The sequence below is a fragment of the Corythoichthys intestinalis genome, chromosome 2 (genome assembly GCF_030265065.1).
Source record: "Corythoichthys intestinalis isolate RoL2023-P3 chromosome 2, ASM3026506v1, whole genome shotgun sequence".
NCBI classification, from domain to species: domain Eukaryota; kingdom Metazoa; phylum Chordata; class Actinopteri; order Syngnathiformes; family Syngnathidae; genus Corythoichthys; species Corythoichthys intestinalis.
The window spans coordinates 10,682,983-10,710,710 of NC_080396.1; the positions used below are offsets into that span (position 1 = coordinate 10,682,983).

General features: G+C 38.0%; 1 protein-coding gene across 2 annotated transcripts in view; it reads right to left on the reverse strand.

Moving 5' to 3' along the window:
- LOC130908665 (protein phosphatase 1 regulatory subunit 12B-like) overlaps nt 1-27,728 on the reverse strand; it is a 92,249-nt gene that overhangs the window by 19,370 nt on the left and 45,151 nt on the right. For both annotated transcript variants that reach the window (XM_057824351.1, XM_057824344.1), the window contains exons 6-10: nt 9,279-9,295; nt 8,725-8,851; nt 8,468-8,572; nt 5,588-5,638; nt 2,473-2,523 (exon numbers count right to left, since the gene is read on the reverse strand). In XM_057824351.1, the coding sequence (XP_057680334.1) occupies nt 2,473-2,523; nt 5,588-5,638; nt 8,468-8,572; nt 8,725-8,851; nt 9,279-9,295 (351 nt within the window). The remainder of the gene's footprint in view (nt 1-2,472; nt 2,524-5,587; nt 5,639-8,467; nt 8,573-8,724; nt 8,852-9,278; nt 9,296-27,728) is intronic.

Sequence of the window (27,728 nt, forward strand, 5' to 3'; positions counted from 1 at the left end):
AAATGGAACACACAGTGCAGAGCAGGAATGTCTCACAAAAGCAGGTCTTTTGCTATTGGACCAAGTTTGGTATTCAACTAGAACTAGGTCACAACATCAACCCCATCAGTGGGATAAGCGGAGCAGTGGCGTAGACTTCTTCGCCTGACAGGAAGTGACCCAGCAGAGCACTGTGGCTAATGAGCCTGAAGCGTTCACCTTTTCTCTCCTTGACTTCAAAGCCACCTGGCCAAATGTGGGCATCTCATTTATAAGAGCTGTTACCATGACTGCCTCACTGTGTCCAGTGTTCAAATCTTGGCTTATTCCTGAGTAGTGTTAGCATGTTCTCCCTGTGCTAAACTTGTTCCAACATTCAAAACATACATTATGTTAATCAGTGGTGGATGAAGTAGTCACTTTTTTTTTTTTCTACTGAAGTAGATATACGTCCAAAAAGATTACTTCAGTAAAAGTACAAGTATGTTAGAAAAAATTTACTCAAGTACAAAAGTACAGTGCTTTGCAAAAGTATTCGGCCACCTTGAACCTTGCAACCTTTCGCCACATTTCAGGCTTCAAACATAAAGATATAAAATTTTAATTATTTGTCAAGAATCAACAACAAGTGGGACACAATCGTGAAGTGGAACAAAATTTATTCGATAATTTAAACTTTTTTAACAAATAAAAAACTGAAAAGTGGGGCGTGCAATATTATTCGGCCCCCTTGCGTTAATACTTTGTAGCGCCACCTTTTGCTCCGATTACAGCCGCAAGTCGCTTGGGGTATGTTTCTATCAATTTTGCACATCGAGAGACTGACATTCTTGCCCATTCTTCCTTGCAAAACAGCTCGAGCTCAGTGAGGTTGGATGGAGAGTGTTTGTGAACAGCAGTCTTCAGCTCTTTCCACAGATTCTCGATTGGATTCAGGTCTGGACTTTGACTTGGCCATTCTAACACCTAGATACGTTTATTTTTTAACCATTCCATTGTAGATTTGGCTTTATGTTTTGGATCATTGTCCTGTTGGAAGATAAATCTCAGTCCCAATCTCAGGTCTTGTGCAGATACCAACAGGTTTTCTTCCAGAATGTTCCTGTATTTGGCTGCATCCATCTTGCCGTCAATTTTAACCATCTTCCCTGTCCCTGCTGAAGAAAAGCAGGCCCAAACCATGATGCTGCCACCACCATGTTTGACAGTGGGGATGGTGTGTTCAGGGTGATGAGCTGTGTTGCTTTTACGCCAAACATATCGTTTTGCATTGTGGCCAAAAAGTTCAATTTTGGTTTCATCTGACCAGAGCACCTTCTTCCACATGTTTGGTGTGTCTCCCAGGTGGCTTGTGGCAAACTTTAAACGAGACTTTTTATGGATATCTTTGAGAAATGGCTTTCTTCTTGCCACTCTTCCATAAAGGCCAGATTTGTGCAGTGTACGACTGATTGTTGTCCTATGGACAGACTCTCCCACCTCAGCTGTAGATCTCTGCAGTTCATCCAGAGTGATCATGGGCCTCTTGGCTGCATCTCTGATCAGTTTTCTCCTTGTTTGAGAAGAAAGTTTGGAAGGACGGCCGGGTCTTAGTAGATTTGCAGTGGTCTGATGCTCCTTCCATTTCAATACGATGGCTTGCACAGTGCTCCTTGAGATGTTTAAAGCTTGGGAAATCTTTTTGTATCCAAATCCGGCTTTAAACTTCTCCACAACAGTATCTCGGACCTGCCTGGTGTGTTCCTTGGTTTTCATAATGCTCTCTGCACTTTAAACAGAACCCTGAGACTATCACAGAGCAGGTGCATTTATACGGAGACTTGATTACACACAGGTGGATTCTATTTATCATCATCGGTCATTTAGGACAACATTGGATCATTCAGAGATCCTCACTGAACTTCTGGAGTGAGTTTGCTGCACTGAAAGTAAAGGGGCCGAATAATATTGCACGCCCCACTTTTCAGTTTTTTATTTGTTAAAAAAGTTTAAATTATCCAATAAATGTTGTTCCACTTCACGATTGTGTCCCACTTGTTGTTGATTCTTGACAAAAAAATTAAATTTCATATCTTTATGTTTGAAGCCTGAAATGTGGCGAAAGGTTGCAAGATTCAAGGGGGCCGAATACTTTTGCAAGGCACTGTACAGATACCTGCTGTAAAATGTAGTTAAGTAAAAAGTACCACTTCATATTTGTACTCAAACATGTACTTAAGTACTTCGACTTTGTTACATTCCACCACTGATGTTAATTAAGACTACAAATTGTCCATAAAGTGTGAATCTGAGAATGAATGGTCGTTGGTTTATTTGTGACAGACTGGCGACCAGTCTAGGAAGCAGCTCCTACGTTACCCTCATGAGGATCAGCGGCATAGAAAATGAAAAAAGTGTGTTTTGCTTAAAGATCCCATTGTATCATTGTAGAAGACACCACAAAAAAAAAAAATCCATTAAGAGCAAAACATGCAAAGATTTACATGAACTGACCTTCATTTCCTCTTCCATGCCAGACACTCGTTTTTCAAGGGCCTGTTTTTCCTGCAGACAAGGTAATAAACAAATTTGTGTCCGAAGAATTAAGAACTAATTTTACTCATTGTGGCAAAGGAGAATGGTGGAGATAAATTAGGGTTGCCAAGGCCCTGAAAAAAAGATAAGGGACATCTCATTGGTGCAGCCGGTCCTGATAGCCGTCTTAATTACCGTATTGGTCCGAATATAAGACGGTGTTTTTTGCATTGAAATAAGACTGAAAAAGTGGGGGTAATCTTATATTCGCGGTCTAGACATTATACCAACTCACGACGCTAGATGGCGCCAGATATCATTGAAGCGATGTTCTATCATGAGAGATCTCAGCTACTCTGATGTTTAACCAATTTGCATTATTTTATTGCAATGTTTTTCCTTATTCAGATTTATTTCAAGACTAGTTACATTTAGACTTCACTTTGATGGTTAATGCAGTTACTGCAATTTTGTTGTTTTATCACAATAGATTGGTTTATTTACATTTCAAAAACCAGAAGCCATTCATTTACGAATGTGATTGCACTTTAGTTTACATATTTCAATGTTCAGATATTAAGATTTGAATGAGGCAAAATAACATGCTTTTCTTCTCAAATATATTGTTATAATCATTTGTTTCAGATGTACTGTAATTATTTTCTGTATAAAAATTAATTTGGTGTTCAAAAAGTCTTTTTTCAGACTTGAGTTTTGAAAAAGAGGGGGTCGTCTTATAATCAGGGCCGTCTTATATTCGGGCCAATACGGTACATTACTACTACCTCTCCACTTGCTGCATACCCTTGAAACCAGATATATCCAAAGTCCGGCCCGGGGGCCAAATGCGGCCCTCGGTCGAATTTCATCCGGCCCCCAGCCTCTGTCATAATAATCATTAACATCTGGCCCGCATAGACTTAATATATTGGTCAGCAGTACTGCTACCAGCATATGAAGTAGCTTACACACTAAATGCTGCTCCTCATTTACCCAATAAAAGGCAGCAGCACTCTAAGCAACATTACCCCGTGTGATCCTTTATTCCCAATTTTCTAAAATGGCGACAATCAACAAAAACTGTTGACTGCGACGGCCGACGCTTCAGGAATAGGTGGAAATTGGACTATTTCTTCACTAAAATACGCAACAGCTGTGTCTGCCTCATTTGCAAAGAGACAGTGCACTGTTTTTAAATAGTTCAATGTTAGCCGATATTAACAGAGGCGATATTACCAAACAAGACACGCTGACATGTACGAAAAGATTACAGGGAAGAAGTGAGAAATTGAAGCAACTTGAAGCTAGATTAATTTTACAGCAGCGTTATTACATTATTGCATTACATATAACAGCAGTATTTCGCAAGAGCTCGAGAGTCAAAAGAAAACGCCACAAAGGCTTGTTGCGAGATTGTTGAAATTATTAATTTAAAAAATTAGGGCTGCAGCTATTCATTATTTTAGTAGTCGATTAATCGATGAACTAGTTAGTTAGAATAATCGAGTAATCGGATAAGGAACATGAAAAATTAAAATACCTGAGCTGAGCCTCAAACGGTATAAAAAATTAAGGATTGACAAAAGAACAATGGCTAACTTACATAGCAAATGTCTGCTAGCTTAAATGCTATAAAATATTATTGTTTTTTTTTTTTTTTTTTTTTTTTTTTTACAATGCTCTTGACAAATGGTTCAGACACATATTCCCACAAAAAAAACCTGCTAAATCTACCAATACACTAAATTACGAATGCATTAAAAAAAATTTAAAAAATTAAAAAAAAAGCTCAAACAAAAACTTGGCTTATGTTGGTTTTAACATGGAGCAGCTGGATTCATGGAGCAGCCAGATTCATCCATGTGAAATGAGGCAGACTAGAGGGCAGTGTATCACTTTAATTAAACGAATACTCGAAGCAGCAAAATTTAATTTGAATCTTTTTTCTTTAATCAAATACTGGAGTTAATCGATTCATCATTTCAGCACAAAAAAAAAAAAAAATAAATAAATAAAGCAAATGTGACACACAGAATGGCTTGCTAACATTTCCCTAAATATATTGTTCTACGTAAAGGATGTCAGCCAAGGTCGGCCCTCCACATTTTTACCACACCAAATCTGTCCCTCCTTGCAAAAAGTTTGGACACCCCTGCTCTAAACTGTTTTTGTATATTAGCCTTTCTGTACTTTTGTCTTATCGTCCAAGGTCCCGTCCCAAGAGCATGAGTGCCCTCCAATGTCTAATGTGCACATACGAAAGTATAAAAAAAATTCTATCAAATTAAAACGATAAAGACATTTTTTATTTTTTTTTTTTTTAATTTAACCTGTCCTGTTCAGCTGCTTAGACACAGAGAATAGGAATCTGAAACTCATTATGGTCTGACAAGTTTTAATGCATCACATGGGAGTTTGATATACAGGTAGTCCCTGGGTGGATTTACGTGATTCCAACTTTACGACGCCTGAGTTTTCAGTTGTTTTTTGTTTTTTTGTTTTTCTAGTTGCGTGACCAGTACCTTATTGTTCCTCGACATATCTTATTTTCTATTTTACTCTATGAATATGACGTGTTCCGTCCTCATTAAACGTGAAGTTGCTCATCTTGACGACAGACAGCAAACAAGGCAGTTGTGGTTTTTGAAGCTTTTTAGTTCTTTCACTTTTGACAATTTGTAAAGCTGTAACACACATATAGTATGTACACTTATGTTCAAAACGACACACATTTTAACATAAAACACAAAAACACTAGTCTGATCAATATGTAAATTCAGTAGATTAAATTAGCCTAATTTGCCTAACAAAAGTCGGCTTGCTTAAATGGTAGAAATGTTAATGTATTTACTTTACTAAAGTAGGAGAGGCAGGGAATACGTTTGCCTGCATAATCTCAAAAAGCACCATGCCAATACAATTATTTGGTTCAATATATCTTACATTATATACTTACACTATCATATTTTCAAGTTTCAAAGCCCATCCCTCTTAAGCTCAATACGGTATGCTTCTTTTGAATACGGGACGTTTCCGTTTGAAGGGACGGTTGGCAACCCTAAATAAAATACATGAAGTATCAACAAAGACATACCTTTTTCTCTGATTCAAGCATAGTCGATTTCTCTTCTAGTCTTTCTTGACTCTAAAAATAAGAGTGTTACTTCATTATCACATGATGGATGAGAGGGGAGAAAAAAGTACAATGCATGCAGTACCTACTAATTAATATACTGTACGTTGCTTTTAGTGTATTGAACAAAGTAAAGATCAAAAATGCCAAACTGACCCTTCCATACTTATAATACTTCACAAAAAAATTCTGTATTTGGCCATTTGAGGAAGTTTGGACACCATTGATTTAAGTCAAGGAAACAATGATTAAAGGGATAAACAAGAGATTAATCATATGCAAATAAAATGGAGGGACACAATTTCATTGTAACAGCAGAGAAAATCATAAATAAAAGCCAATCAATCCTGCAGTAGGCGAAATACAGTGATCCTCGCTACTTCGCGCTTCAAACTTCGTGCCCTCAGTCCATTGCGGATTTTTTTTCATTAAAAAAAAAAAAAAAAAACTGGAGTTGCTTATTAAAGTTAACAATGATTGCTAGACCTTGATGTTTGATCTTGCGAGAGAAGCTAACATGAAAGCGTCGCATGCGTCAATCATCGTTTAACTTGTTAAACAGTTTGCTGTGGAAATTCATTGTGTGTAAGTGAGCAACTCACTCAAAGATGCATTTAATAAAGTCAAACATTTTTCTGCGTTATTCTTGTTAGAAAATAATTCGGCGGGACAGTAACATGTTTAAAACTTATAATTATTACATATGAAGTGATTAAATACCATTTATATGTATATATATATATATATATATATATATATATATATACACACACTCTTCTGCCACTTTATTAGGTACACCATGCTAGTAACGGGTTGGACCCCCTTTTGCCTTCAGAACTGCCTCAATTCTTCGTGGCATAGTTTCAACAAGGTGCTGGAAGCATTCCTCAGAGAGTTTGGTGCATATTGACATGATGGCATCACACAGTTGGTGCAGATTTGTTGGCTGCACATCCATGATGCCAATCTCCCGTTCCACCACATCCCAAAGATGCTCTATTGGATTGAGATCTGGTGACTGTGGAGGCCATTTGAGTACAGTGAACTCATTTTCATGTTCAAGAAACCAGTCTGAGATGATTCCAGCTTTATGACATGGCGCATTATCCTGCTGAAAGTAGCCATCAGAAGTTGGGTACATTGTGGTCATAAAGGGATGGAGATGGTGAGCAACAATACTCAGGTAGGCTGTGGCGTTCCGACAATGCTAAATTGGTATCAAGAGGCCCAAAGAGTGCCAAGAAAATATTCCCCACACCATTACTCCACAACCACCAGCCTGAACCGTTGATACAAGGCAGGATGGATCCATGCTTTCATGTTGTTGACGCCAAATTCTGAAACCATCCGAATGTCGCAGCAGAAATTGAGACTCATCAGACCAGGCAACGTTTTTCCAATCTTCTATTGTCCAATATCGATAGGCTTCAGTTTCCTGTTCTTAGCTGAAAGGAGTGGCACCCGGCGTGGTCTTTTGCTGCTGTAGCCCATCTGCCTCAAAGTTCGACGGTACTGTGCGTTCAGAGATGCTCTTCTGCCTACCTTGGTTGTAACGGGTGGTTATTTGAGTCTCTGTTGCCTTTCTATCAGCTCAAACCAGTCTGGCCATTCTCCTCTGACCTCTGGCATCAACAAGGCATTTCCGCCCACAGAACTTCCGCTCACTGGATATTTTTTCTTTTTCGGACCATTCTCTGTAAACCCTAGAGATAGTTGTGCGTGAAAATCCCAGTAGATCAGCAGTTTCTGAAATACTCAGACCAGCCCTTCTGACACCAACAACCATGCCACGTTCAAATCACTCAAATCACCATCTGTGTGATGCCATCATGTCAATATGGACCAAACTCTCTGAGTAATGCTTCCAGCACCTGGTTGAATCTATGCCACGAAGAACTGTGGAAGTTCTGAAGGCAAAAGGGGGTCCAATCCGTTACAAGCATGGTGTACCTAATAAAGTGGCCGGTGAATGTATGTATCCATCAAAAAACATTGTAGAAATGCAAGTCCCTATGGCAGCAGTGCTGTTTGACCCAGCCTCCGCCTAGTTTTTGCTCAGCAAAAACAATTTTCTAACCCCCTTAAGACTTGCTAACAGTAAACATAAAGCAACAAGAGTTTGACCCATTAATCAGCACCAGGAAGGTGAAAAAAATGTAACTATAATTGATTAACTGTTTTTTTCCAAGCAGAGACGAGGCGGGGTCCTGATAAAACAGCACTGCTGCAGGCGGGGGCTGCGCGTGGACGTGGACAGACGCGTGTTTGTGAAAGAGTGTTCGACCCAAACATTCTCTATTGAGTGAATAAAAAGGGCTTTCCTGGGCAGTTTCAATTAAAATGTCAGATCTCTGTGGACAGTGTATGGAGCTGAAAAGTATTTAAAATTAACATGAAAAATTCTGTACAGTACCTTTAAACATTATTTTCTGCATTATCAGAGGTCTAAGAGACGTGTGGTTTGCATACTTAAAGAGACAGTAAAGTCATTTTCCAATATTTTGAACTTTTTCATGCATATGATAGGTTGAAATAAGAGTGTGCCCTGTGTTTTATTTGATTGCAATCGTGTTTGCAAGTTAATTCGTTCTGCCAACAGCAGGTTTCGAATTTGATGTCACCTCACACCGTGCCTTATTATGCAAGTACCTTCCCTTGAATAACATTCTTGGCCATTTCAAAGCAAATTGTCATTCAAACAGGTAAAATGGCATCCAATCTTATAAAAAATAATGTGAAAAAATAACAGTTTAGTGCCACTTTAAATACGATGTACAGTACAGCCATACTTCACATGAAGGTCATTTACAGGGTTTTCTCACTTAAAAGATTTTCACTCACGTGAGCCAGTTTATCTAGTTGGGAACGAATATTGACAAGTTCTTGTTTGCTGTCCTGCAACCTGGATTTGAGACGTTCATTCTCCTGTAGTGCCTCTCCATACATCTAATAGAGAAGTTATATAACATATATGAACCATTTGTTAAATACAAACCATAACAAAGACTTCAGTTTTTGTTTTTTTTTTACATTGTATTTAAATCTTAGAAGTATCAAGTAACACAACTTTGAGAGCTCCATATATCATTAAGTTTTACTTTCTTATAATCTTTGCTTGTGGTGTCTTGGTCCTGCTTGTTGAAAGAACCTAGCCTGGTCTCCCTCCGAGTGTAGGAACTGGTGATGCCCAGTCTGTCAGGCACATTCTCGCCACTGGAGTCAAATCTGTAAGAAGCAGATCACAATTAGGCAATGCTACTTCAGTGAGTGTTTAGCACAAGCAACTTTGGTAGTTAATTTCAAATGCATGCGACATTCCTTTGAGGGAGTAATGTTTTAAATTAGTACTGTATACAGTCCCTGACAAAAGTCTTGTCGCTTATCAATTTTGTAGAAACAATTGCTAATAACCTGACGTTTAATTTTTCAATTGGTTTCAGAAATGGCTCATATGAAAGCTAAGACCCTCCCAAATAATGTTGGATGTACAAAAATATATTTGTTTCACTGAAAAAAAGATTTATCATTTAATGAAGACATAAAGGTCAAATTTTGGCAAGACGAAATTTTGTCGCCTACAGAAAGTACTTTTGATGAGTGGCTACAATCAGGGTTAACAACATAATTTTGTAAATGTCGGAAAAATATTTACCTTGACAGTCTGTCATGCTGAAAAACAAAGAACAAACATTTCAGTTGTGGATCATTAAGAACACTGGAAACAATTAAGTGTGGTTCAAACCAGATGCATGTGTTATTTAATGTTAGATCAAGAAGAAATATTTTCCATTCTGATAATAACCTCCAGGTAAATTCATCAGCATCCTTAAGGGAATTCAGCAAAGTTCGCAAAGGTCAAACATTGCTTTTAGCCGCTTGACCTCCCACTGCTTCGATTGCGTGACGATTACATCATCACATCAAGAGTCAAGCTCTTGAATATGAGATAGTAGAAATATCCAGGAATGGCTTCAAACGAGTGTGATCCCATGTTGAATTCATTTCCTCTTTCCTCGCACTTTCATGCCTGTAGATAAGTTGAATGTTTTCATTGATGACTGTTTTATGAATGTTCACATCTTCAAAAATGCGTCAAGTAAACGGATGTTCTGACTATCCACTGCTGGACAGAAAAAGCTTGTGAAACTGACCCGTGTGGATGTTTACAACTATTTAACAGATCCCTGATCTGTTTGCAATTTCTGCTGCAGACCTATGTATTTTTTCATTACTGATCCAAACACCCTGGTTTGAAATAAATGGTAACAAGACAGCAATGACAGCAAATTCCTCGCAGGGAGCAAAATCAATGTTTAGCGCAAAAGAGATAACATTTATTCACGTGTTTAGGACTATATGTGGTAGGTGTCAAAGGAGCTTTTCGTACGCATGTGTTTACACTACTGAGCCAACGCTGCGTGTCCTTATGTGGTCATGTGTTTGAAGAGAGCTGACCAAACACAGGCCTGCAGCCCTCCTGAGAGCCCACACACGCTAAATTTTTCAATGTCGGACAAAAGAAAATCATTGACGTGATTTAGGCCATGTCCAAAAATGTTATTAAAGTTTATTTGTAACCAGAAGAGAACACTTATTGGCTTCAGACAGGATATGTTTTCATTCTAAAGCCCAACTGAAAACAATAGATACCGTATTTTTCTGACTATAAGTCACAGTTTTTTTCATAGTTTGGCTGGGGATGCGACTTATACTCTGGAGCGACTTATGTGTAAAATTATTAACACATTATTATATCATTTTACATGTTATTTTGGTGTTTTGGAGTGACACTAATGGTTTGGTGAACTATTTAGCATGTTCTTTATGCTATAGTTATCTGAATAACTCTTAATAGCTACAGTGGGGCAAATAAGTATTTAGTCAACCACCAATTGCGTAAGTTCTCCTACATGAAAAAATTAGAGAGGCCTGTAATTGTCAACATGGGTAAACCTCAACCATGATAGACAGAATGTGGGGAAAAAAACTGACAATCACATTGTTTGATTTTTAAAGAATTTAGTTCCAAATTAGAGTGGAAAATAAGTATTTGGTCACCTACAAACAAGCAAGATTTCTGGCTGTCAAAGAGGTCTAACTTCTTCTAACGAGGTATAACGAGGCTCCACTCGTTACCTGTATTAATGGCACCTGTTTTAACTCATTATGGGTATGAAAGACACCTGTCCACAAGCTCAGTCAGTCACACTCCAAACTCCACTATGGCCAAGACCAAAGAGCTGTCGAAGGACACCAGAGACAAAATTGTAGACCTGCACCAGGCTGGGAAGACTGAATCTGCAATAGGTAAAACGCTTGGTGTAAAAAAATCAACTGTACTTATTACTCAACTTTTTCAAATTATTCAACTGAAATTATTAGAAAATGGAAGACATACAAGACCACATCCAGGCCCGTCTGCGGTTCGCTGGAGAGCATTTGGATGATCCAGAAGAGGACTGGGAGAATGTTTTCTGGTCAGATGAAACCAAAATAGAACTTTTTGGTAGAAACACAGCTTCTCGTGTTTGGAGGAGAAAGAATACTGAATTGCATCCGAAGAACACCAAACCCACTGTGAAGCATGGGGGAGGAAACATCATGCTTTGGGGCCAGGAGAACTGATCTGTGTAAAGGAAAGAATGAATAAGGCAATTTATCGAGAGATTTTGAGTGAAAATCTCCTTCCATCAGCAAAGGCATAGAAGATGAGACGTGGCTGGGTCTTTCAGCATGACAATAATTCCAAACACACAGCCAGGGCAACAAAGGAGTGGCTTTGTAAGAAGCATATCAAGGTCCTGGAGTGGCCTAGCCAGTCTCCAGATCTCAACCCCATAGAAAATCAGTGGAGGGAATTGAAAGTCCGTGTTGCCCAACGACAGATCCAAAACATCTTTGCTCTAGAGGAGATCCGCATGGAGGAATGGGACAAAATACCAGCAACAGTGTTTGATAAGCATGTGAAGAGTTACAGAAAGCGTTTGGCCTCTGTTATTGCCAACAAAGGGTACATAACAAAGTATTGAGATGAACGTTTGGTATTGACCAAATACTTATTTTCCATCATGATTTGCAAATAAATTCTTTAAAAATCAAACAATGTGATTTTCTGTTTTTTTTTTCTCCACATTCTGTCTCTCATGGTTGAGGTTTACCCATGTTGACAATTACAGGCCACTCTAATATTTTCAAGTGGGAAAACTTGCAAAATTAGTGGTTGACAAAATACTTATTTGCCCCATTGTATGTTACGTTAACATACCGCCCACGTTCGCATTTCGTTGTTCATGCATCATGTAACATTATCATACTGTACACTTAATCAGCATTTGTTCTCTATTGTATTTTTATTTTAAATTGCCTTTTAAGATGACATATCTGTTCTACGTGTTGGATTTTATCAAGTAAATTTCCCCCAAAAATGCGACTTATACTCCGGTGCGACTTGTATGTTTTTTTTTCCTCTTCATTGCGCATTTTTGGGCTGGTGCGACTTAAACTCAGGTGCGATTTATAATCCAAAAAATACGGTATGTAAAATGATGTAGTCTTTTGCAATATCACAATGAATATAATAAATGTTTTATGAAGTACTATAGCACATGACTTTAAATGATAGTAGACAGTATTTTGGACACAAATCCATGTAAAAAAAGAGCTTCGTTTTTACCGGCTCACACATAGTCAATTTAATCACGCGCTGAAGCGCAACAGACAGCCGACACGATGACACGAGTTTGACCAGATAGGCAGAGAAGATGGTTGAAATGATCTTTCCGCGAAAGGTTACAGGATTAAAATTGTAATATTACAAGACTAAAGTCATTTTTTTACTTATTTTTACATTAAGTGAACCAGAGATTGTTAGGTTTCACTTTGGCGACATAAGGTCTGTATCACCACAGAACTACTTTTAGAGTAATATAAGAGGAAAAAATATCGAGAAGTTGTTTGGGGTTATCCGGACGGCAATTTTTAGTGACGTTACGATCGGTGGGGACACAAAACAGCATTTGGAGGTGGCCGCAGCGCGACGATAAAATGCCGGGAATCTGAACGCAGCATAAAAATGAAATTCCATTCTAATTAAACTTCCTTTCTCAGATGCCTTGGCCCCACCCACAAAACAAATATCCAAAGAGAAAATGAAGTCACAACCAAATGAGCTGTAGAGTTTTGCAGTCTAGACTGCTAGCAAACTATATACATTGGTATGAAAAAGTATCTGAAAATTTTGGAATTTCTGACATTACTGCATTAAAATCATCATCAAATGTGATCTGATCTTTGTCAAAATCACACAGATGACAAAACAGTGTCTGATTTAACTAAAACAACCCAAACATTTATAGGTTTTCATATTTTTATAAGGATAGTATGCAAACAATGACAGAAGGGGGCAAATTAAGTAAGTGAACCATAAAATTTAATATTTTGTGGTCCCACCTTTGGCAGCAGTAACTTCAACCAGATGCTTTCTGTAGCTGCATATCAGTCTGGCACATCGATCAGGACTAATCTTGGCCCATTTTTCTCTACAAAACTGCTGTAGTTCAGTCAGATTCCTGGGATGTCTGGAATGAATCGCTGTCTTTAGGTCATGCCAGAGCCTCTCAATGGGGTTCAAGTCTGGACTTTGACTTGGCCACTCCAGAACGTGTATTTTTTTTCTTCTGAAACCATTCTGAAGTTGATTTACTTCTATGTTTTGGATCATTGTCTTGTTGCAGCTCTTTTTAGCTTCAACTATCAGACAGACAGCCCCAGGTTTTCCTGCAAAACATCTTAATAAACTTTTGAATTTATTCTTTAATGAATGATTGCAAGTTTTCCAGGCCCTGAGGCAGCAAAACAGCCGCAAATCATGATGCTCCCTCCAATATGCTTCACGGTGGGGATGAGGTGTTGATGTTGGTGAGCTGTTCCATTTTTCGTCCACACATGACCTTGTGTGTTACTCCCAAACAATTCAACTTTGGTTTCATCAGTCCAAAAAATATTTTGCCAAAACTTCTGTGGGGTGTCCAAGTGTCTTTTTGCGAACATTAAACGAGCAACAATGTTTTTATAGACAGAAGTGGCTTTCTCTGTGGAGTCATCCCATGAACACCATTCTTGGCCATAGTTTTACATATATTTGAAGTGTGCACAGAGGTATTGGACCGTGCCACTGATATCTGTAAGTCTTTAGCAGACACGCTTGGGTTCTTTTTTACCTCTGAGTATTTTGCGCTGAACTCTTGGCCTCATCTTTGGTGGACGGCCACTCCTTGGGAGAAACGCAACAGTGCTAAACTCTCTCCATTTGAAGACAACTTCTCTTATTGTCGATTGATGAAAATCCAGACTTTCAGAGATAGTTTTATATCCTTTCCCAGCTTTATAGACAGACAGCTTGTTTGACCAAGCCATGATGCACATCAGATAATGCTTCTCATCAAGACAATTCTGACCAGGTGAGTGTTTTATAGTGGGTAGGGCAGCTTTAAACCATTAATCGGTGATTGGGTACACACCTGACTTAAAATGTTTGGTAAAAATTGGTTTCAATTGCTCTTAAAGTCTCCTTAGGCAGAGGGTTTACTTACTTATTTTTCCCACTTCTGTCATTATTTGCATGCTATCCTCATTAAAATATGAAAACCTATTAATCTTTGGGTAGCTTTAGTTAAAGCAGAAAGTATTTTTTCATCTGTGTGATTTTGACAAAGATCAGATCACATTTGACGGGGATTTTATGCAGAAATGTGATAAATTCCAAAATGTTCAGTTACTTTTTTATACCACTGAATATCTACAGTGCCTTGCAAAAGTATTCGGCCCCCTTGAACCTTGCAACCTTTTGCCACATTTCAGGCTTCAAACATAAAGATATAAAATTTTAATTTTTTGTCAAGAATCAACAACAAGTGGGACACAATCGTGAAGTGGAACAAAATTTATTGGATAATTTAAACTTTTTTAACAAATAAAAAACTGAAAAGTGGGGCGTGCAATATTATTCGGCCCCCTTGCGTTAATACTTTGTAGCGCCACCTTTTGCTCCAATTACAGCTGCAAGTCGCTTGGGGTATGTTTCTATCAGTTTTGCACATCAAGAGACTGACATTCTTGCCCATTCTTCCTTGCAAAACAGCTCGAGCTCAGTGAGGTCGGATGGAGAGTGTTTGTGAACAGCAGTCTTCAGCTCTTTCCACAGATTCTCGATTGGATTCAGGTCTGGACTTTGACTTGGCCATTCTAACACCTGGATACGTTTATTTTTGAACCATTCCATTGTAGATTTGGCTTAATGTTTTGGATCATTGTCCTGTTGGAAGATAAATCTCCGTCCCAGTCTCAGGTCTTGTGCAGATACCAACAGGTTTTCTTCCAGAATGTTCCTGTATTTGGCTGCATCCATCTTCCTGTCAATTTTAACCATCTTCCCTGTCCCTGCTGAAGAAAAGCAGGCCCAAACCATGATGCTGCCACCACCATGTTTGACAGTGGGGATGGTGTGTTCAGGGTGATGAGCTGTGTTGCTTTTACGCCAAACATATCGTTTTGCATTGTGGCCAAAAAATTCAATTTTGGTTTCATCTGACCAGAGCACCTTCTTCCACATGTTTGGTGTGTCTCCCAGGTGGCTTGTGGCAAACTTTAAACAAGACTTTTTATGGATATCTTTGAGAAATGGCTTTCTTCTTGCCACTCTTCCATAAAGGCCAGATTTGTGCAGTGTACGACTGATTGTTGTCCTATGGACAGACTCTCCCACCTCAGCTGTAGATCTCTGCAGTTCATCCAGAGTGATCATGGGCCTCTTGGCTGCATCTCTGATCAGTTTTCTCCTTGTTTGAGAAGAAAGTTTGGAAGGACGGCCGGGTCTTGGTAGACTTGCAGTTCCATTTCAATATGATGGCTTGCACAGTGCTCCTTGAGATGTTTAAAGCTTGGGAAATCTTTTTGTATCCAAATCCGGCTTTAAACTTCTCCACAACAGTATCTCGGACCTGACTGGTGTGTTCCTTGGTTTTCATAATGCTCTTTGCACTTTAAACAGAACCCTGAGACTATCACAGAGCAGGTGCATTTATACGGAGACTTGATTACACACAGCTGGATTCTATTTATCATCATCGGTCATTTAGGACAACATTGGATCATTCAGAGATCCTCACTGAACTTCTGGAGTGAGTTTGCTGCACTGAAAGTAAAGGGGCCGAATAATATTGCACGCCCCACTTTTCAGTTTTTTATTTGTTAAAAAAGTTTAAATTATCCAATAAATGTTGTTCCACTTCACGATTGTGTCCCACTTGTTGTTGATTCTTGACAAAAAAATTAAATTTCATATCTTTATGTTTGAAGCCTGAAATGTGGCGAAAGGTTGCAAGATTCAAGGGGGCCGAATACTTTTGCAAGGCACTGTATATATAGGCTTTCTATTCTCTTGTTGCCATGTGACTGTACTGTCATTCTGTCAGCATGAATTAGCTAGCAGAACACTGGAACTCGAGAAATTCTCATCAATTCTTATTGTGATGTCACAACAAGAATTGCTGAAAAAAGTGAGCATTACCTGATGCATTGTTTTGGGTGGAATAACTATGAAATGGTAAATAAAAACAGCCAGATTTGAGTGCCAAAATGGTTTTCTCCATGTAAACTTACATTAGAGCAATCATTTTTTGACATGGTCAATGTTTTATCGCACCTTTAAAATGAATCCATAGGTACGTATGTAAGCATTTATAAGAGAAGTGTCCACGTTATGGCAACAATTAGCGCAAGGATGAGCAGCAAGCTAAAATACTGACGAAATATACTCAAGTTTCGTGCACATTCCCAAAACACGCTTCTTGGCTTCTAAATTGTCCTTAAGCATAAATGCAAGCGTGATTGTGTTTTTTTTGTGTTAACTTACTAGCAGCCATTTATGGTGATAGATGAACCTGATCAGCTATAAATAAAATGCAGTATTTTTCATTGATTGCACAGTTACTTTGGCATATTAGCATTGAAAGCACTGAAACCAAGGAAACAGATCAACAATGATGTAACTGCTTTAAAGGTACAGAGCACTTCAAAACATGACTGAACTTATGTAAATTTCCATCTACAAAACAATTCACTCAATTTTCACTGTCTTTTTACCTGTTCGTGGTTATGCCATTCAAAAGACTTGATCAGGGAACGCCTACATTTTTGGGGCGAGTCTGGCCGTGACATCACAACCAAAATTGTGCCTAGCTCTGTGCTATAGGCTCACTGGACAAAATACAGAAGGGTCACATGGCAACGACAGAAAAGAAAACCTATGGGTAGCACATTTGCAGAACGCCAAAATCTGGAGCTCGTTCTGGTTGTGACGATATTTCCAGTTTGGAGATTTTCACATCTCCTGTCATTATTGAACCTTTTCAGTCAAATTTTTTTCGATGGTTTTGTGTCAAAAAAATGATTTTAGAACCATTTCCTGTAGTACATTAGTGTAAAACTCATCTTTGTTATGCGCTACATTGGGTTGTCTTCTTTATGTCTACCAACTATATGGAGGACCAAATGGGGCAGAATGAAGTACATAAATACATCTTTAAAGAAATACTTTAATGTGTTATTAATTAATTAAAATTAGAAAGAAAAAAAAAAGTAAGAGAGTCATTAAATGTGTCATTACATTCATTAAAATACCAGTTCATTTAATGTAAAAACACTGATTTCACCATTAATTGCATTATTTTGCCCCACTGTAGATATACAGTGGTATAAAAAAGTAACTGAACCTTTTGGAATTTATCACATTTCTGCATAAAATCCAAATATGATCTGATCTTTGTCAAAATCACAAGATGAAAAAATAGTGTCTGCTTTTTTTTTTTTTTTTTTTTTAAATTAAATGGACTACGATTTTAATGACAAATTTAATTTCACTTTTATTTATCTAATACCCATTTTTGTTAATTAAGGGGCAGAATGAAAATATCTAAATACATCTTTAAATAAATACTTTAATGTGTCATTAATTAATTCAAATTCGAATTAAATATATAAAAGTGTCATTAAATGTGCCATTATATCATTATATGGCTGAAAACACTTAGGTGACTTGAAGTTCTGCTCTGAGACCCCCAATTTGTCCAAACTTCAAATTGTACGATATGCACGTGTGATTCATCTTTGGAAATCTTAAAATGTCAATTTTCTGGAGGAAGAAAAATTTTGAGCAAGAGTGCATTAAAAAAAATAATAATAAAATTTTAAACCGCAAAACGTGTACCGTATTTTTCGGACTATAAGTCGCACCTGAGTATAAGTCGCACCAGCCATAAAATGCCCAACGAAGAGGAAAAAAACATGTATAAGTCGCACTGGAGTATTCGTCCCATTTTGGAGGGAAATTTACTTGATAAAATCCATCACATAGAACAGATATGTCATCTTTAAAGGCAATTTAAAATAAAAATAGAATAGAGAACAACATGCTGAATAAGTGTACAGTACGATAATGTTAAATGATGTATGAACAACGAAATGCGAACGTGGGCGGTATGTTAACGTAGCAGGGCTATTAAGAGTTATTCAGATAACTTTAGCATTAAGAACATGCTAACAAGTTTACCAAACCATCAGTGTCACTCCAAAACACCAAAATAACATGTGAAATTATATAACAATGTGGTAATAATTTCACACATAAGTCGCTCCAGAGTATAAGTCACACCCCCAGCCGAACTATGACAACAACTGCAACTTATAGTCCGAAAAATACGGTACTTACCTTGTTTCGATCCAAAAACTCCATGTACTGTGTATATATATACATATATATATATTAAAAAAACAAAAAACAAAACTGCCCTGTATAGCTACACTGTAAAAAATTGCTGTAAATTTACGGCCAATTTTGAAAACTAAAATACCGTTTTTGTGTTAAACAGTTTATTACTGTAGTTAGCAATGCATTGTGGGTTACCAGCATTAAAGCAACAAGACAAATGCTGTAAACGGTATGTTAATGTTTCAATTACATGACACTACCGTATTTTTTGGAAACTGAGTTTTGACTGGGAATTTGGAGCATGGTCAGAAATCTGACATCTTTTACATTGTGGCAATATAGACTGTGTTTTTTGCCAATTTAAATTAAAATAACTAGACACCACAAATAATTTGCCATCAAATCCTGGAGGACATAATTAGCCATAATTTGAATGTTGGAGAATCTTCAGAGGGTGACTTTAGATGACATTTGCTGCTCCTCAGTGCTTGTACTTCAACTTATATTGGGATTTATGTGTACCAATTTATAAACGGTGAGTTAATTAAGTCTTACTCAACTAAAGTTCTGAGGATTGCTGGACAGCGATATACTGGACTGTCTCAGAAAATTAGAATACACAATATTCTAATTTTTTGAGACAGTCCTGTGTATATATACAGGACTGTCTCAGGAAATTAGAATACACAATATTCTAATTTCCTGACTGTCTCAGGAAATTAGAATACACAATATTCTAATTTCCTGACTGTCTCAGGAAATTAGAATATTGTGTATTCTAATTTCCTGAGACAGTCCTGTATATATACACAGGACTGTCTCAAAAAATTAGAATATTGTGTATTCTAATTTTCTGAGACAGTCCAGTATAATATTGATGTTAATTCCTCTGGAGTGCCAGTAGAGGGCAGTTTTCTATTGTTTTGCAAAAGAAGAAGTGAGCGGTTAAAAAGGCAAAATCCGAGTGTCTCATATGTATCCAACAGTGGAGTTACAATATGACAAAATGTATTTTTAATTATTTCTCTATTTATATTATTATTTATTTAATAAATTTATTATATTTATTTTTTGATTGTTAGTAGTTTTAAATTTTGACGTTGCAAATAATAAATAAATGCATTAGCGTTAGCTGTAGCGGATGATGTATGGGAGTTGAGCCTCAGACTAAAACACAATCACATCGACGCAAACACCAGACTGGATGTTTTGTTGGCCTATAGGCTATATTATTATATTATCTGACGTCGCCTCCATTCTATTCTACTCATATGTTATATGTTTCTTGTTGTATCCCCACTCTAATCTAAACTGGCCCTTCTCCAAAAATTGTTGTATTCCATCACCCTGAAGGCTGATTTACAGTATGCTTCTGTGTAGCGGCGACGGCGGACCTACGCCATTAACGCAGACCTGATTATGACCCTACACCTGACGTGCACCTCCAAAAAGTCCTGACTACACATCACGTCAACGCGCTTGACGTGAACGTCGAAGGACTGTGATTGGTCCGCTCAGAACATTGTTTCCGGTTCAGCACAACAACATCATTTTCAAACATTCGCAAATGACTTCTGTGTCGCCTACGCTTTAACATTTGTAGTGACAACATTTGTTGTTTAATATTAATCAGCTGCAGCTGCTAACGCACACGTTTCATCTCCATTGCCATTGCTGTCAATGACCAGTGGAAAATAAAGGAATTCGACAAGAGTCCCCCAAAACCACACCAAGACAAAGCCACACCAATCTAGTGGTTTGGCGGTGAATTACAGTGGAGACGTCACTGGCTGCGACAAACTTTGTCCCCACATCACACATGAGACCAATGTTTACATTTGGAGTAAATTAGACAGGTGCTTTTTTGCTTCAATTTTTTTTTTCTTTTTACAAACTCTTACTTCTTCATATTGAAGAACATGCGAAGAATGGGAGTATTATGGACAATGATTTTTCACGCATTGTAAAGTCAAACCCTGATAAACATTAAAAAAAAAAAACATTGAGCAGACAACCAGGGCGTGAACTGGAAAATCACCGGCATGCAAGCACTATGGAAACGATGCACAGCTGGAAGAGATTGGCCAATCAACCCATGAGCAACACAGAGCTATAAAAGCAAGAAAGGAAGATGGCAGCCTGGTTTGGCTATTGACACTTGCAGTCCTGTGGAGCTGGAGACGTTGGCGAAAGATAAGCTGAGAGGCAGCCGGTAAGCAGCAGAATTAAAAGATGAAATGTGCCAGCAGCGGCCATTAGCACATGGCTTGACTCACCGGTGGAAATGTTTGGACAATTGTGGTATATTGTTTAGGGGTAATTTGGGATTTGTCCTTGACCGATCACCACTTCTGACCCAGCCTGTCCTGCCTGACCCGACTACGCCAGAGTTCCAGCCCAATCAACTTGCTCAGCCTGTCCTGCTTGACCAGACTATGCCAGCACTCCATTGAGCTCAACCTGTCCTGCTTGACCCGATTACGGCAGATCTCCAGCCTGCTCAGCCTGACCTACACGACCCGACCACCATCGCTCTAGTTCCTGTCCGTTTTCACTGCCTGCCAACACCATGAAATAAAACCTGTTCTGTTTCGCACCTGACATCAGCATTTTTTTCTGTACTAGATGGAAATATATGCAGTCATAGGCTGTAAAGTCATTTTCCCAAATACCGTTAAAACACAGTATATCGTTAAAAACGCAGCGCACTGCAGCTCCTCAGTTGCCTGCTCTTTACTGTGACTTCTGGTAATACAGGAATGTACAGTTTTTCCTGGATTAGACTACTACTGTTAAATATTTTTACATTACCAAGACAGTAAAATAAGTCTGGTAATGGCAATCCTGCTGATGGACTTTTACTGTATTTTCTATAAATACAGGAATCAACCGTTTTTCTGGATTACGGACTATTACTGTGAAACATTTTTATATTACCAAGACTGTAAAATAACAGTCTGGTAATGGCAATCCTGCTGACAGACTTTTATTGTATTTTCTATAAATACAGCAATCAACAGTTTTTCTGGATAACGGACTATTACTGTGAAACATTTTTACATTACCAAGAATGTAAAATAACAGTATATAAATGGCAACCCTGCTGCCAGCTCTTTACCGTTATTTTACACTGAAATTTTTTACAGTGTACTTAGACACTAAGAATAGGAATCTTGAGTGGCCTTACTGTCTGAACAGCTGTGGTTTAAACAGAACTCACACATATAACATACAACGCCTAGCAAAAAGTATGGAGTCACCAGTCTTGGACGAGCACTCAGTGAGACAATTTAATATGTAGAACAAACTCAGATAAAAAGCTTGAAAAATTAATGAATTAGTTCAAAAGTACAGCTCTTTAGCATTCAGAAACACTAAAAGAAATGAATTAAAAAAAAACATTGTGGTGGTCGGTAAATGTTAATTTTATAGAGCAAGTGAAGGGAAATATATATGGAATCACTCCATTCTGAGGAAAAAAATACGGAATCATGAGGAACAAAGAAATAACAATCAAAACAGATCTCTAGTATTTAGTAGCACCACCTCTGGCTTTTGTGACAGCTTGCAGTATCTGAGGCATGGACTTGATGAGTAGTCTTCATCAACTCATCATCAAGGACTGAGGGAATTTGATGACTTCTTCAAGCAGTCATCTTTGTAAATCTCACTGGAACAGCACCACACAAAAGTTCCAGCATCATCACCTTGTCAAGAGTCAAGAATCTGCATTGGACAAGGTTTCAAGAGTCAAGAATCTGCACTGTTCCAGTGAGATTTACAAAGATGAATGCCTGAAGAAGCCATCAAAATTCCCCCAGTCCTTAATGATATGGGGCTGCATGCCAGGCAAAGGCACTGGGTAGATGGCTAAGGTTAAATCTTCAATAAATGCACAGGTTTACACTGAAATTTCAGACAGCTTTCTTATCCCTTCAATTGAAAATATGTTTGTAATTTTTCAAGATGACAATGCATCATGCCACAGAGCTAAAACTGTTAAAGCATTGCTTGGAGAAAGACTCATCCAGTCAATGTCATGGCCTGCAAATAGCCCAGATCTCAACCCTATTGAAAACCTGTGGTGGAAATTGAAAAAAATGGTCCACAGCAAGGCTCCGACCTGCCAGGATGATATGGCAACTGCAATGAAAGAGAGTTGCCCCCAAAATGATGAAGTATACTCATCAGGTCCATGCCTCAGAGACTGCAAGCTGTCATAAAAGCCAGAGGTGGTGCTACTAAATACTAGAGATGTGTTTTGATTGTTATTCCTTTGTTTGTTTCTCATGATTCCATATTTTTTTCTTCAGAATGAAGTAATTCCATATATATTTCCCTGCACTTGCTCTATAAAATTAACATTTACTGACCACCACAATATTTTTTTATTCATTTCTTCTAGTGTTTCTGAATGCCAAAGAGTTGCACTTTTGAACCAATTCATTATTTTTTTCAAGCTTTTTATCAGAGTTTGTTCTACATGATAAAATGTCTGAGTGAGTGCTTGTCCGACACTGGTGATTCCATACCTTTTGCTAGGGGTTGACGGGTTGTAGTACACATCTCTTGAACATTGTCTTTTTCATTTTAAGTTGGCCAAATGAATTACCGTATTGGCCTGAATATACGACGGCCCTGATTATAAGACGACCCCGTCTTTTTCAAGACTCAAGTTTGAAAAAAGACTTTTTGAACACCAAATTAATTTCTATACAGAAAATAATTACAGTAGATCTGAAACAAATGATTATAACAAAATATTTGAGCGAAAAAGTATGTTATTTTGCCTCATTCAAATCTTAATATCTGAACATTTAAATATGTAAACTAAAGTGCAATCACATTCGTAAATGAATGGCTTCTGGTTTTTGAAATGTAAATAAACCAATCTATTGTGATAAAACAACAAAATTGCAATAACTGCATTAACCATCAAAGTGAAGTCTAACTGTAGGCTTGAAACAAATCTGAATAAGGAAAAACTGCAATAAAATAATGCAAACTGGTTAAACTTGAGAGTAGCTGAGATCTATCATGACAGAACATCGCTTCAATGATATCTGGAGCCATCTAGCGTCGTGAATGGGTATAATGTCTAGACCGCGAATTTAAGACGACCCCCACTTTTTCAGTCTTATTTCAATGCAAAAAACACCGTCTTATATTCAGGCCAATACGGTATATTAAAAGTAAACCAATTTGATTCTGTGACGGCCCCTGGCCGTTTAATGGTTAATTTTCTGAGATTCTTCCAGTCAGCTGATCGTCGCCTCCACCAGCTGGCTGCTTCCCCTCCCACGGTGACGGAAGCTGATCGACGCAGGACGGACTGACGACGTCGCCGCTGCTGATTGGCCAAGAAAAAGGCGCCAAGCTTCATAAACCTGCCGCTGTCAACGTTCTAGGAGGTCGCAATTTGGCAGCATTCTGTCGCGTTCCTCCTCGCTAGCTGTTTGCTCGCCATTCACGCTCGTTTGCATTTTGATCGCTAGTTTGATACACTCCCGCTTTTTCGGTGAGGTCTTTTGTGTTTATTCGTTATTGGATCGTTTTTGTTCACCACTGTAAATAAGAGCACTGAAGCAAGTAAGGGTAAGTCGCCATTTCTGTTCAACCCGTTTTCTCCTGTTTTGTATAGAGTAGGCAGTTAGGTTAGACGCTGTCTCTCTTTGTTCCTTTTACATGACCAGGGTTTAGTTAGCGGGTGGGGTTTAAGTGTAGCTCCTTTTGTTTGTTGCTTTGGCCTGGGCTTACCCTGAAGTCACGCTTCCTCGGCATTTTGTACATATTCATTGCGAGTTTGATTATTGTGTAAATAAATTTGTGTCCACTTGTACAGTTGTGTGGCTTATTTTATGTTACGCCTTTCGCGAGCCATCTTTGGCACGTAACAGATTCCTTTAATGAGCTATGTACCGTAATTTTCGGACAATAAGGCGCACTTCACTATAAGCCGGCACCCACCAAATTTGACACAAAAATGGCATTTGTTGAAAAATAAGCCGCATCAGACTATAAGCAGGAACTATCCTCACTGTTTTATGGGATAATTACACCCAAAGATATTAACCCGTAGCACTTTATTTGACAGCGGCATCATAAGACTGTCATAATTATGACATGACACTGTCATGAGCATGAATGAATGCTTATGACACAGGTCATTTAGTGTCATCTGGCAAATGATCTCACTTTTGAATGGGTGTAAAAAACCTGAGCTGGACGTAAATGGAGTTAGTGACAAAAATTGCCAATGACAGTGTCATGTTGTAATTATGACGGTCTTATGACAGTCTTAGGATGCCGCTGTCAAATAAAGCATTACCTATTAACACAAATGACGGTAACTTCCTATGTTCTAAGTAGGCATGTGCCGGTTACCAGTTTCATGGTTTACCGTGGTATGAAAACGTCACGGTTTCAAAACCACTAAAATTTTCAGTCATACCGTAGTACGGTATTAGCTATTTTTTATGTCCCAAAAATGCAGCGAGAAATACGTGGCTTGGAGCAGCAGCGCTCACCCTTCCCCTGCGGTTGTTGCTCTTTCCTGTGTCTGTCGGTGACACTACACCTGAGCTTTTCCCCCCACAAAAAAGACAAAGTCGCTAGTATGGTAGTACTTGCGCTACTGAAAAGAAACAGACGGCCACGGCTTAGAGGAGGAAGGACAAACAACATGCTTTCTGAGGGTGGTTGCCAGGGGAAGTAACACCTCCAACATTTTACATTTACGTGACCATCATCCATTACTTTATACAATATTTAAGGTACGTAAACGCTGTCATGAACGTTTCCCACCAGCAGGGCCAGCCCAGGCCATTTGGGGGCCCTAGGCAAAATAATGCAAAGGGGCCCATATTTTTGGCCCACCATTTCGTCACAGTGTACTGTGAAACCCATACATGCAATCCAACCCATACGTCCATATTTTGTATATTAATGAGATTTCGTTGCACTGCATACTTCAAACTTCTCACCCCAAATGATTGTCAGTACTTAGAGTAGATAGCGCCAAACCTTTTTCTAAAAGAGGAAAGAAAAGTTAAGGAAGAACTTTTATTTTTTTTTTTAAAGCTTGTAATCAAGTATCAAAACTCACAAAAGTCAAATAAAGCAAACTGTAGTAAACAAAATAGAATATGAATTAAACAATTGCCAGATTGGGGCCCCCCTAGTGGTCAGGGGCCTTAAGCAGCTGCATAGTCTGCCTATAGGCTGGGCCAGCCCTGCCCACCAGCTACGAGAGTTCACTCCAGCATGTTTAGTGTGTCTAGCGATGGTTTCACAAATTCTCTAACGTAAGCATGTTAATGAGGCGGATAACGTGGCTAGTTAGCGTGCCAAGATGACTAACTAGTTTCCTCTACCATTAGGCTACTTTTGTAAAGTCTTCCGCTATTGTAAACATCAGTTCAAAATAACCTTTTCATAATACAGCCTGTGGTGTTTTTCTTTCTGTCGACTTTCTGTGTTGAGAGAGGGTGTGTGTGTGTGTGTATAATGGGTAAATAAAGATACGAGTCATACACACGCACTCTGTCTCTTATACTCTCGCTCTCCATTAATATTAGACGTGCACGATAATTATCGGTTCAATAATTATCGGTCTATTAATAGGAATTATGACGTCATCCCAATAAATCCAATAACATTATTTATCGGCCCAATAATATACTGTATAATGTTTTTGCCACTGTGTCGGTGGATTGGGATGTGTGCGTTTTTTTCCACTCCTGTTTTGCCATTATACAAAGCTTTGTTACTGTTCTAGAGGCCGTATTTTTCCATCACTGAGTTATAAACCTCACTATGGCAATTAGCAAATTTTTGCATTTTACAGTGTTAGTTATAAGTTAGTAAGTTATTGATAGGCCTATTGGTTATTGATAGGCTTGCTGTCCTATAATTGCCTGGTTGAGAAAGTCGTTTTATAGGCCAAGACCACAAAAGTCTCCTCTCCTGTTGCCTCAAATGTTTTTATCTGATGACAAAACACAATACCTGTAGGGTTTATGTTTTAGTTCAGTGCTCATTGTTCAGGGAACACATCTTCAATGACATTGACTAATTGATTGTGATTGACTCAAATTATGTTTATTTGAAAAAATAAATATGGGCACTTTATTTTAGGTAAATACTTCTTGTCTTTGTTTTAGTTCATCATAATAATGTTCACGTCATCATGAAAATTCTGGTTAGGTCAAAGGCAAATCTATGCTGAATCCACCACTATTATTTTTGACTTACAGTATAGGTGTTCGAAAGGTGAATATACATTTAAAAATATAAATATTATTATCGGTTAACGTATCAGTATCGGCCTTGAGGAGCAGGAAGTTATCGATATCGGTTTCAAAAAATGGATATCGTGCACCCCTAATTAATATTCAACTAATTAATATTAATAGTAGTAGTGGTATGTGTTTTACATAAAATCAATTTGATCCTATACTGTATTGTTTAAGTCCAGTTCTATATTACCAAGGGTTGTTGTTCTAATGTTGAGCAACTTGAGCTGTAGCTGTGGGTTAAGTGTATAAGATTTTTTTCTATTTGTTTCAATTTTGTTTAAAATATTTCAGTTATTTGTTTTTTTGTTATGTATTTATTTTAACATTATATTCATGTTGATGTTCCAATTTACAAATCTGTTGTGGGAAAAAAAAAAAATCTGTTCAATGGAAACAAGTAGCACATTTTAGAGCTATAATTGTAATACCGTGAAACCGCGGTATTTTTGCTTAAGGTTATCATACCGCCAAAATCTCATACTGGCACATGCCTAGTTGTAAGGCAGGGGTGTCCAAACTTTTTGCAAAGGGGGCCAGATTTGGTGTGGTAAAAATGTGGGGGGCCGACCTTGGCTGACGTCCTTTACGTAGAACAATATATTTAAGCAAATTTTAGTAAGCCGCTCTGTGTGTCACATTTGCTTTATTATAGGGTTGCAGCTATGGAATATTTTAGTAGTTGATTAATCGATGGACTAGTTTGTTCGAATAATCGAGTAATCGGATAAGGAACATGAAAAATTAAAACCTGAGCTGAGCCTCAAACGATATAATTTTTTTTTAAATGAGGATCTGTGTACAACAAAAGAACAATTGGCTAACTTGGATAGAAAAAAGTCTGCTAGCTTAAATGCTATAAATGCTAAAGTTTTTTTTTTTTTTTTTTTTTTTTTACAATGCTCTTAACAAGTGGTTCAGACACATATTCCCACAAAAAACGGCTAAATGTACCTACAAACTAAATCAAGAATGCATTGTATCCACCCTCATCAGTAAAATTAAATGCAAACACTTTTAAAATCAACCATTACAATGCCAC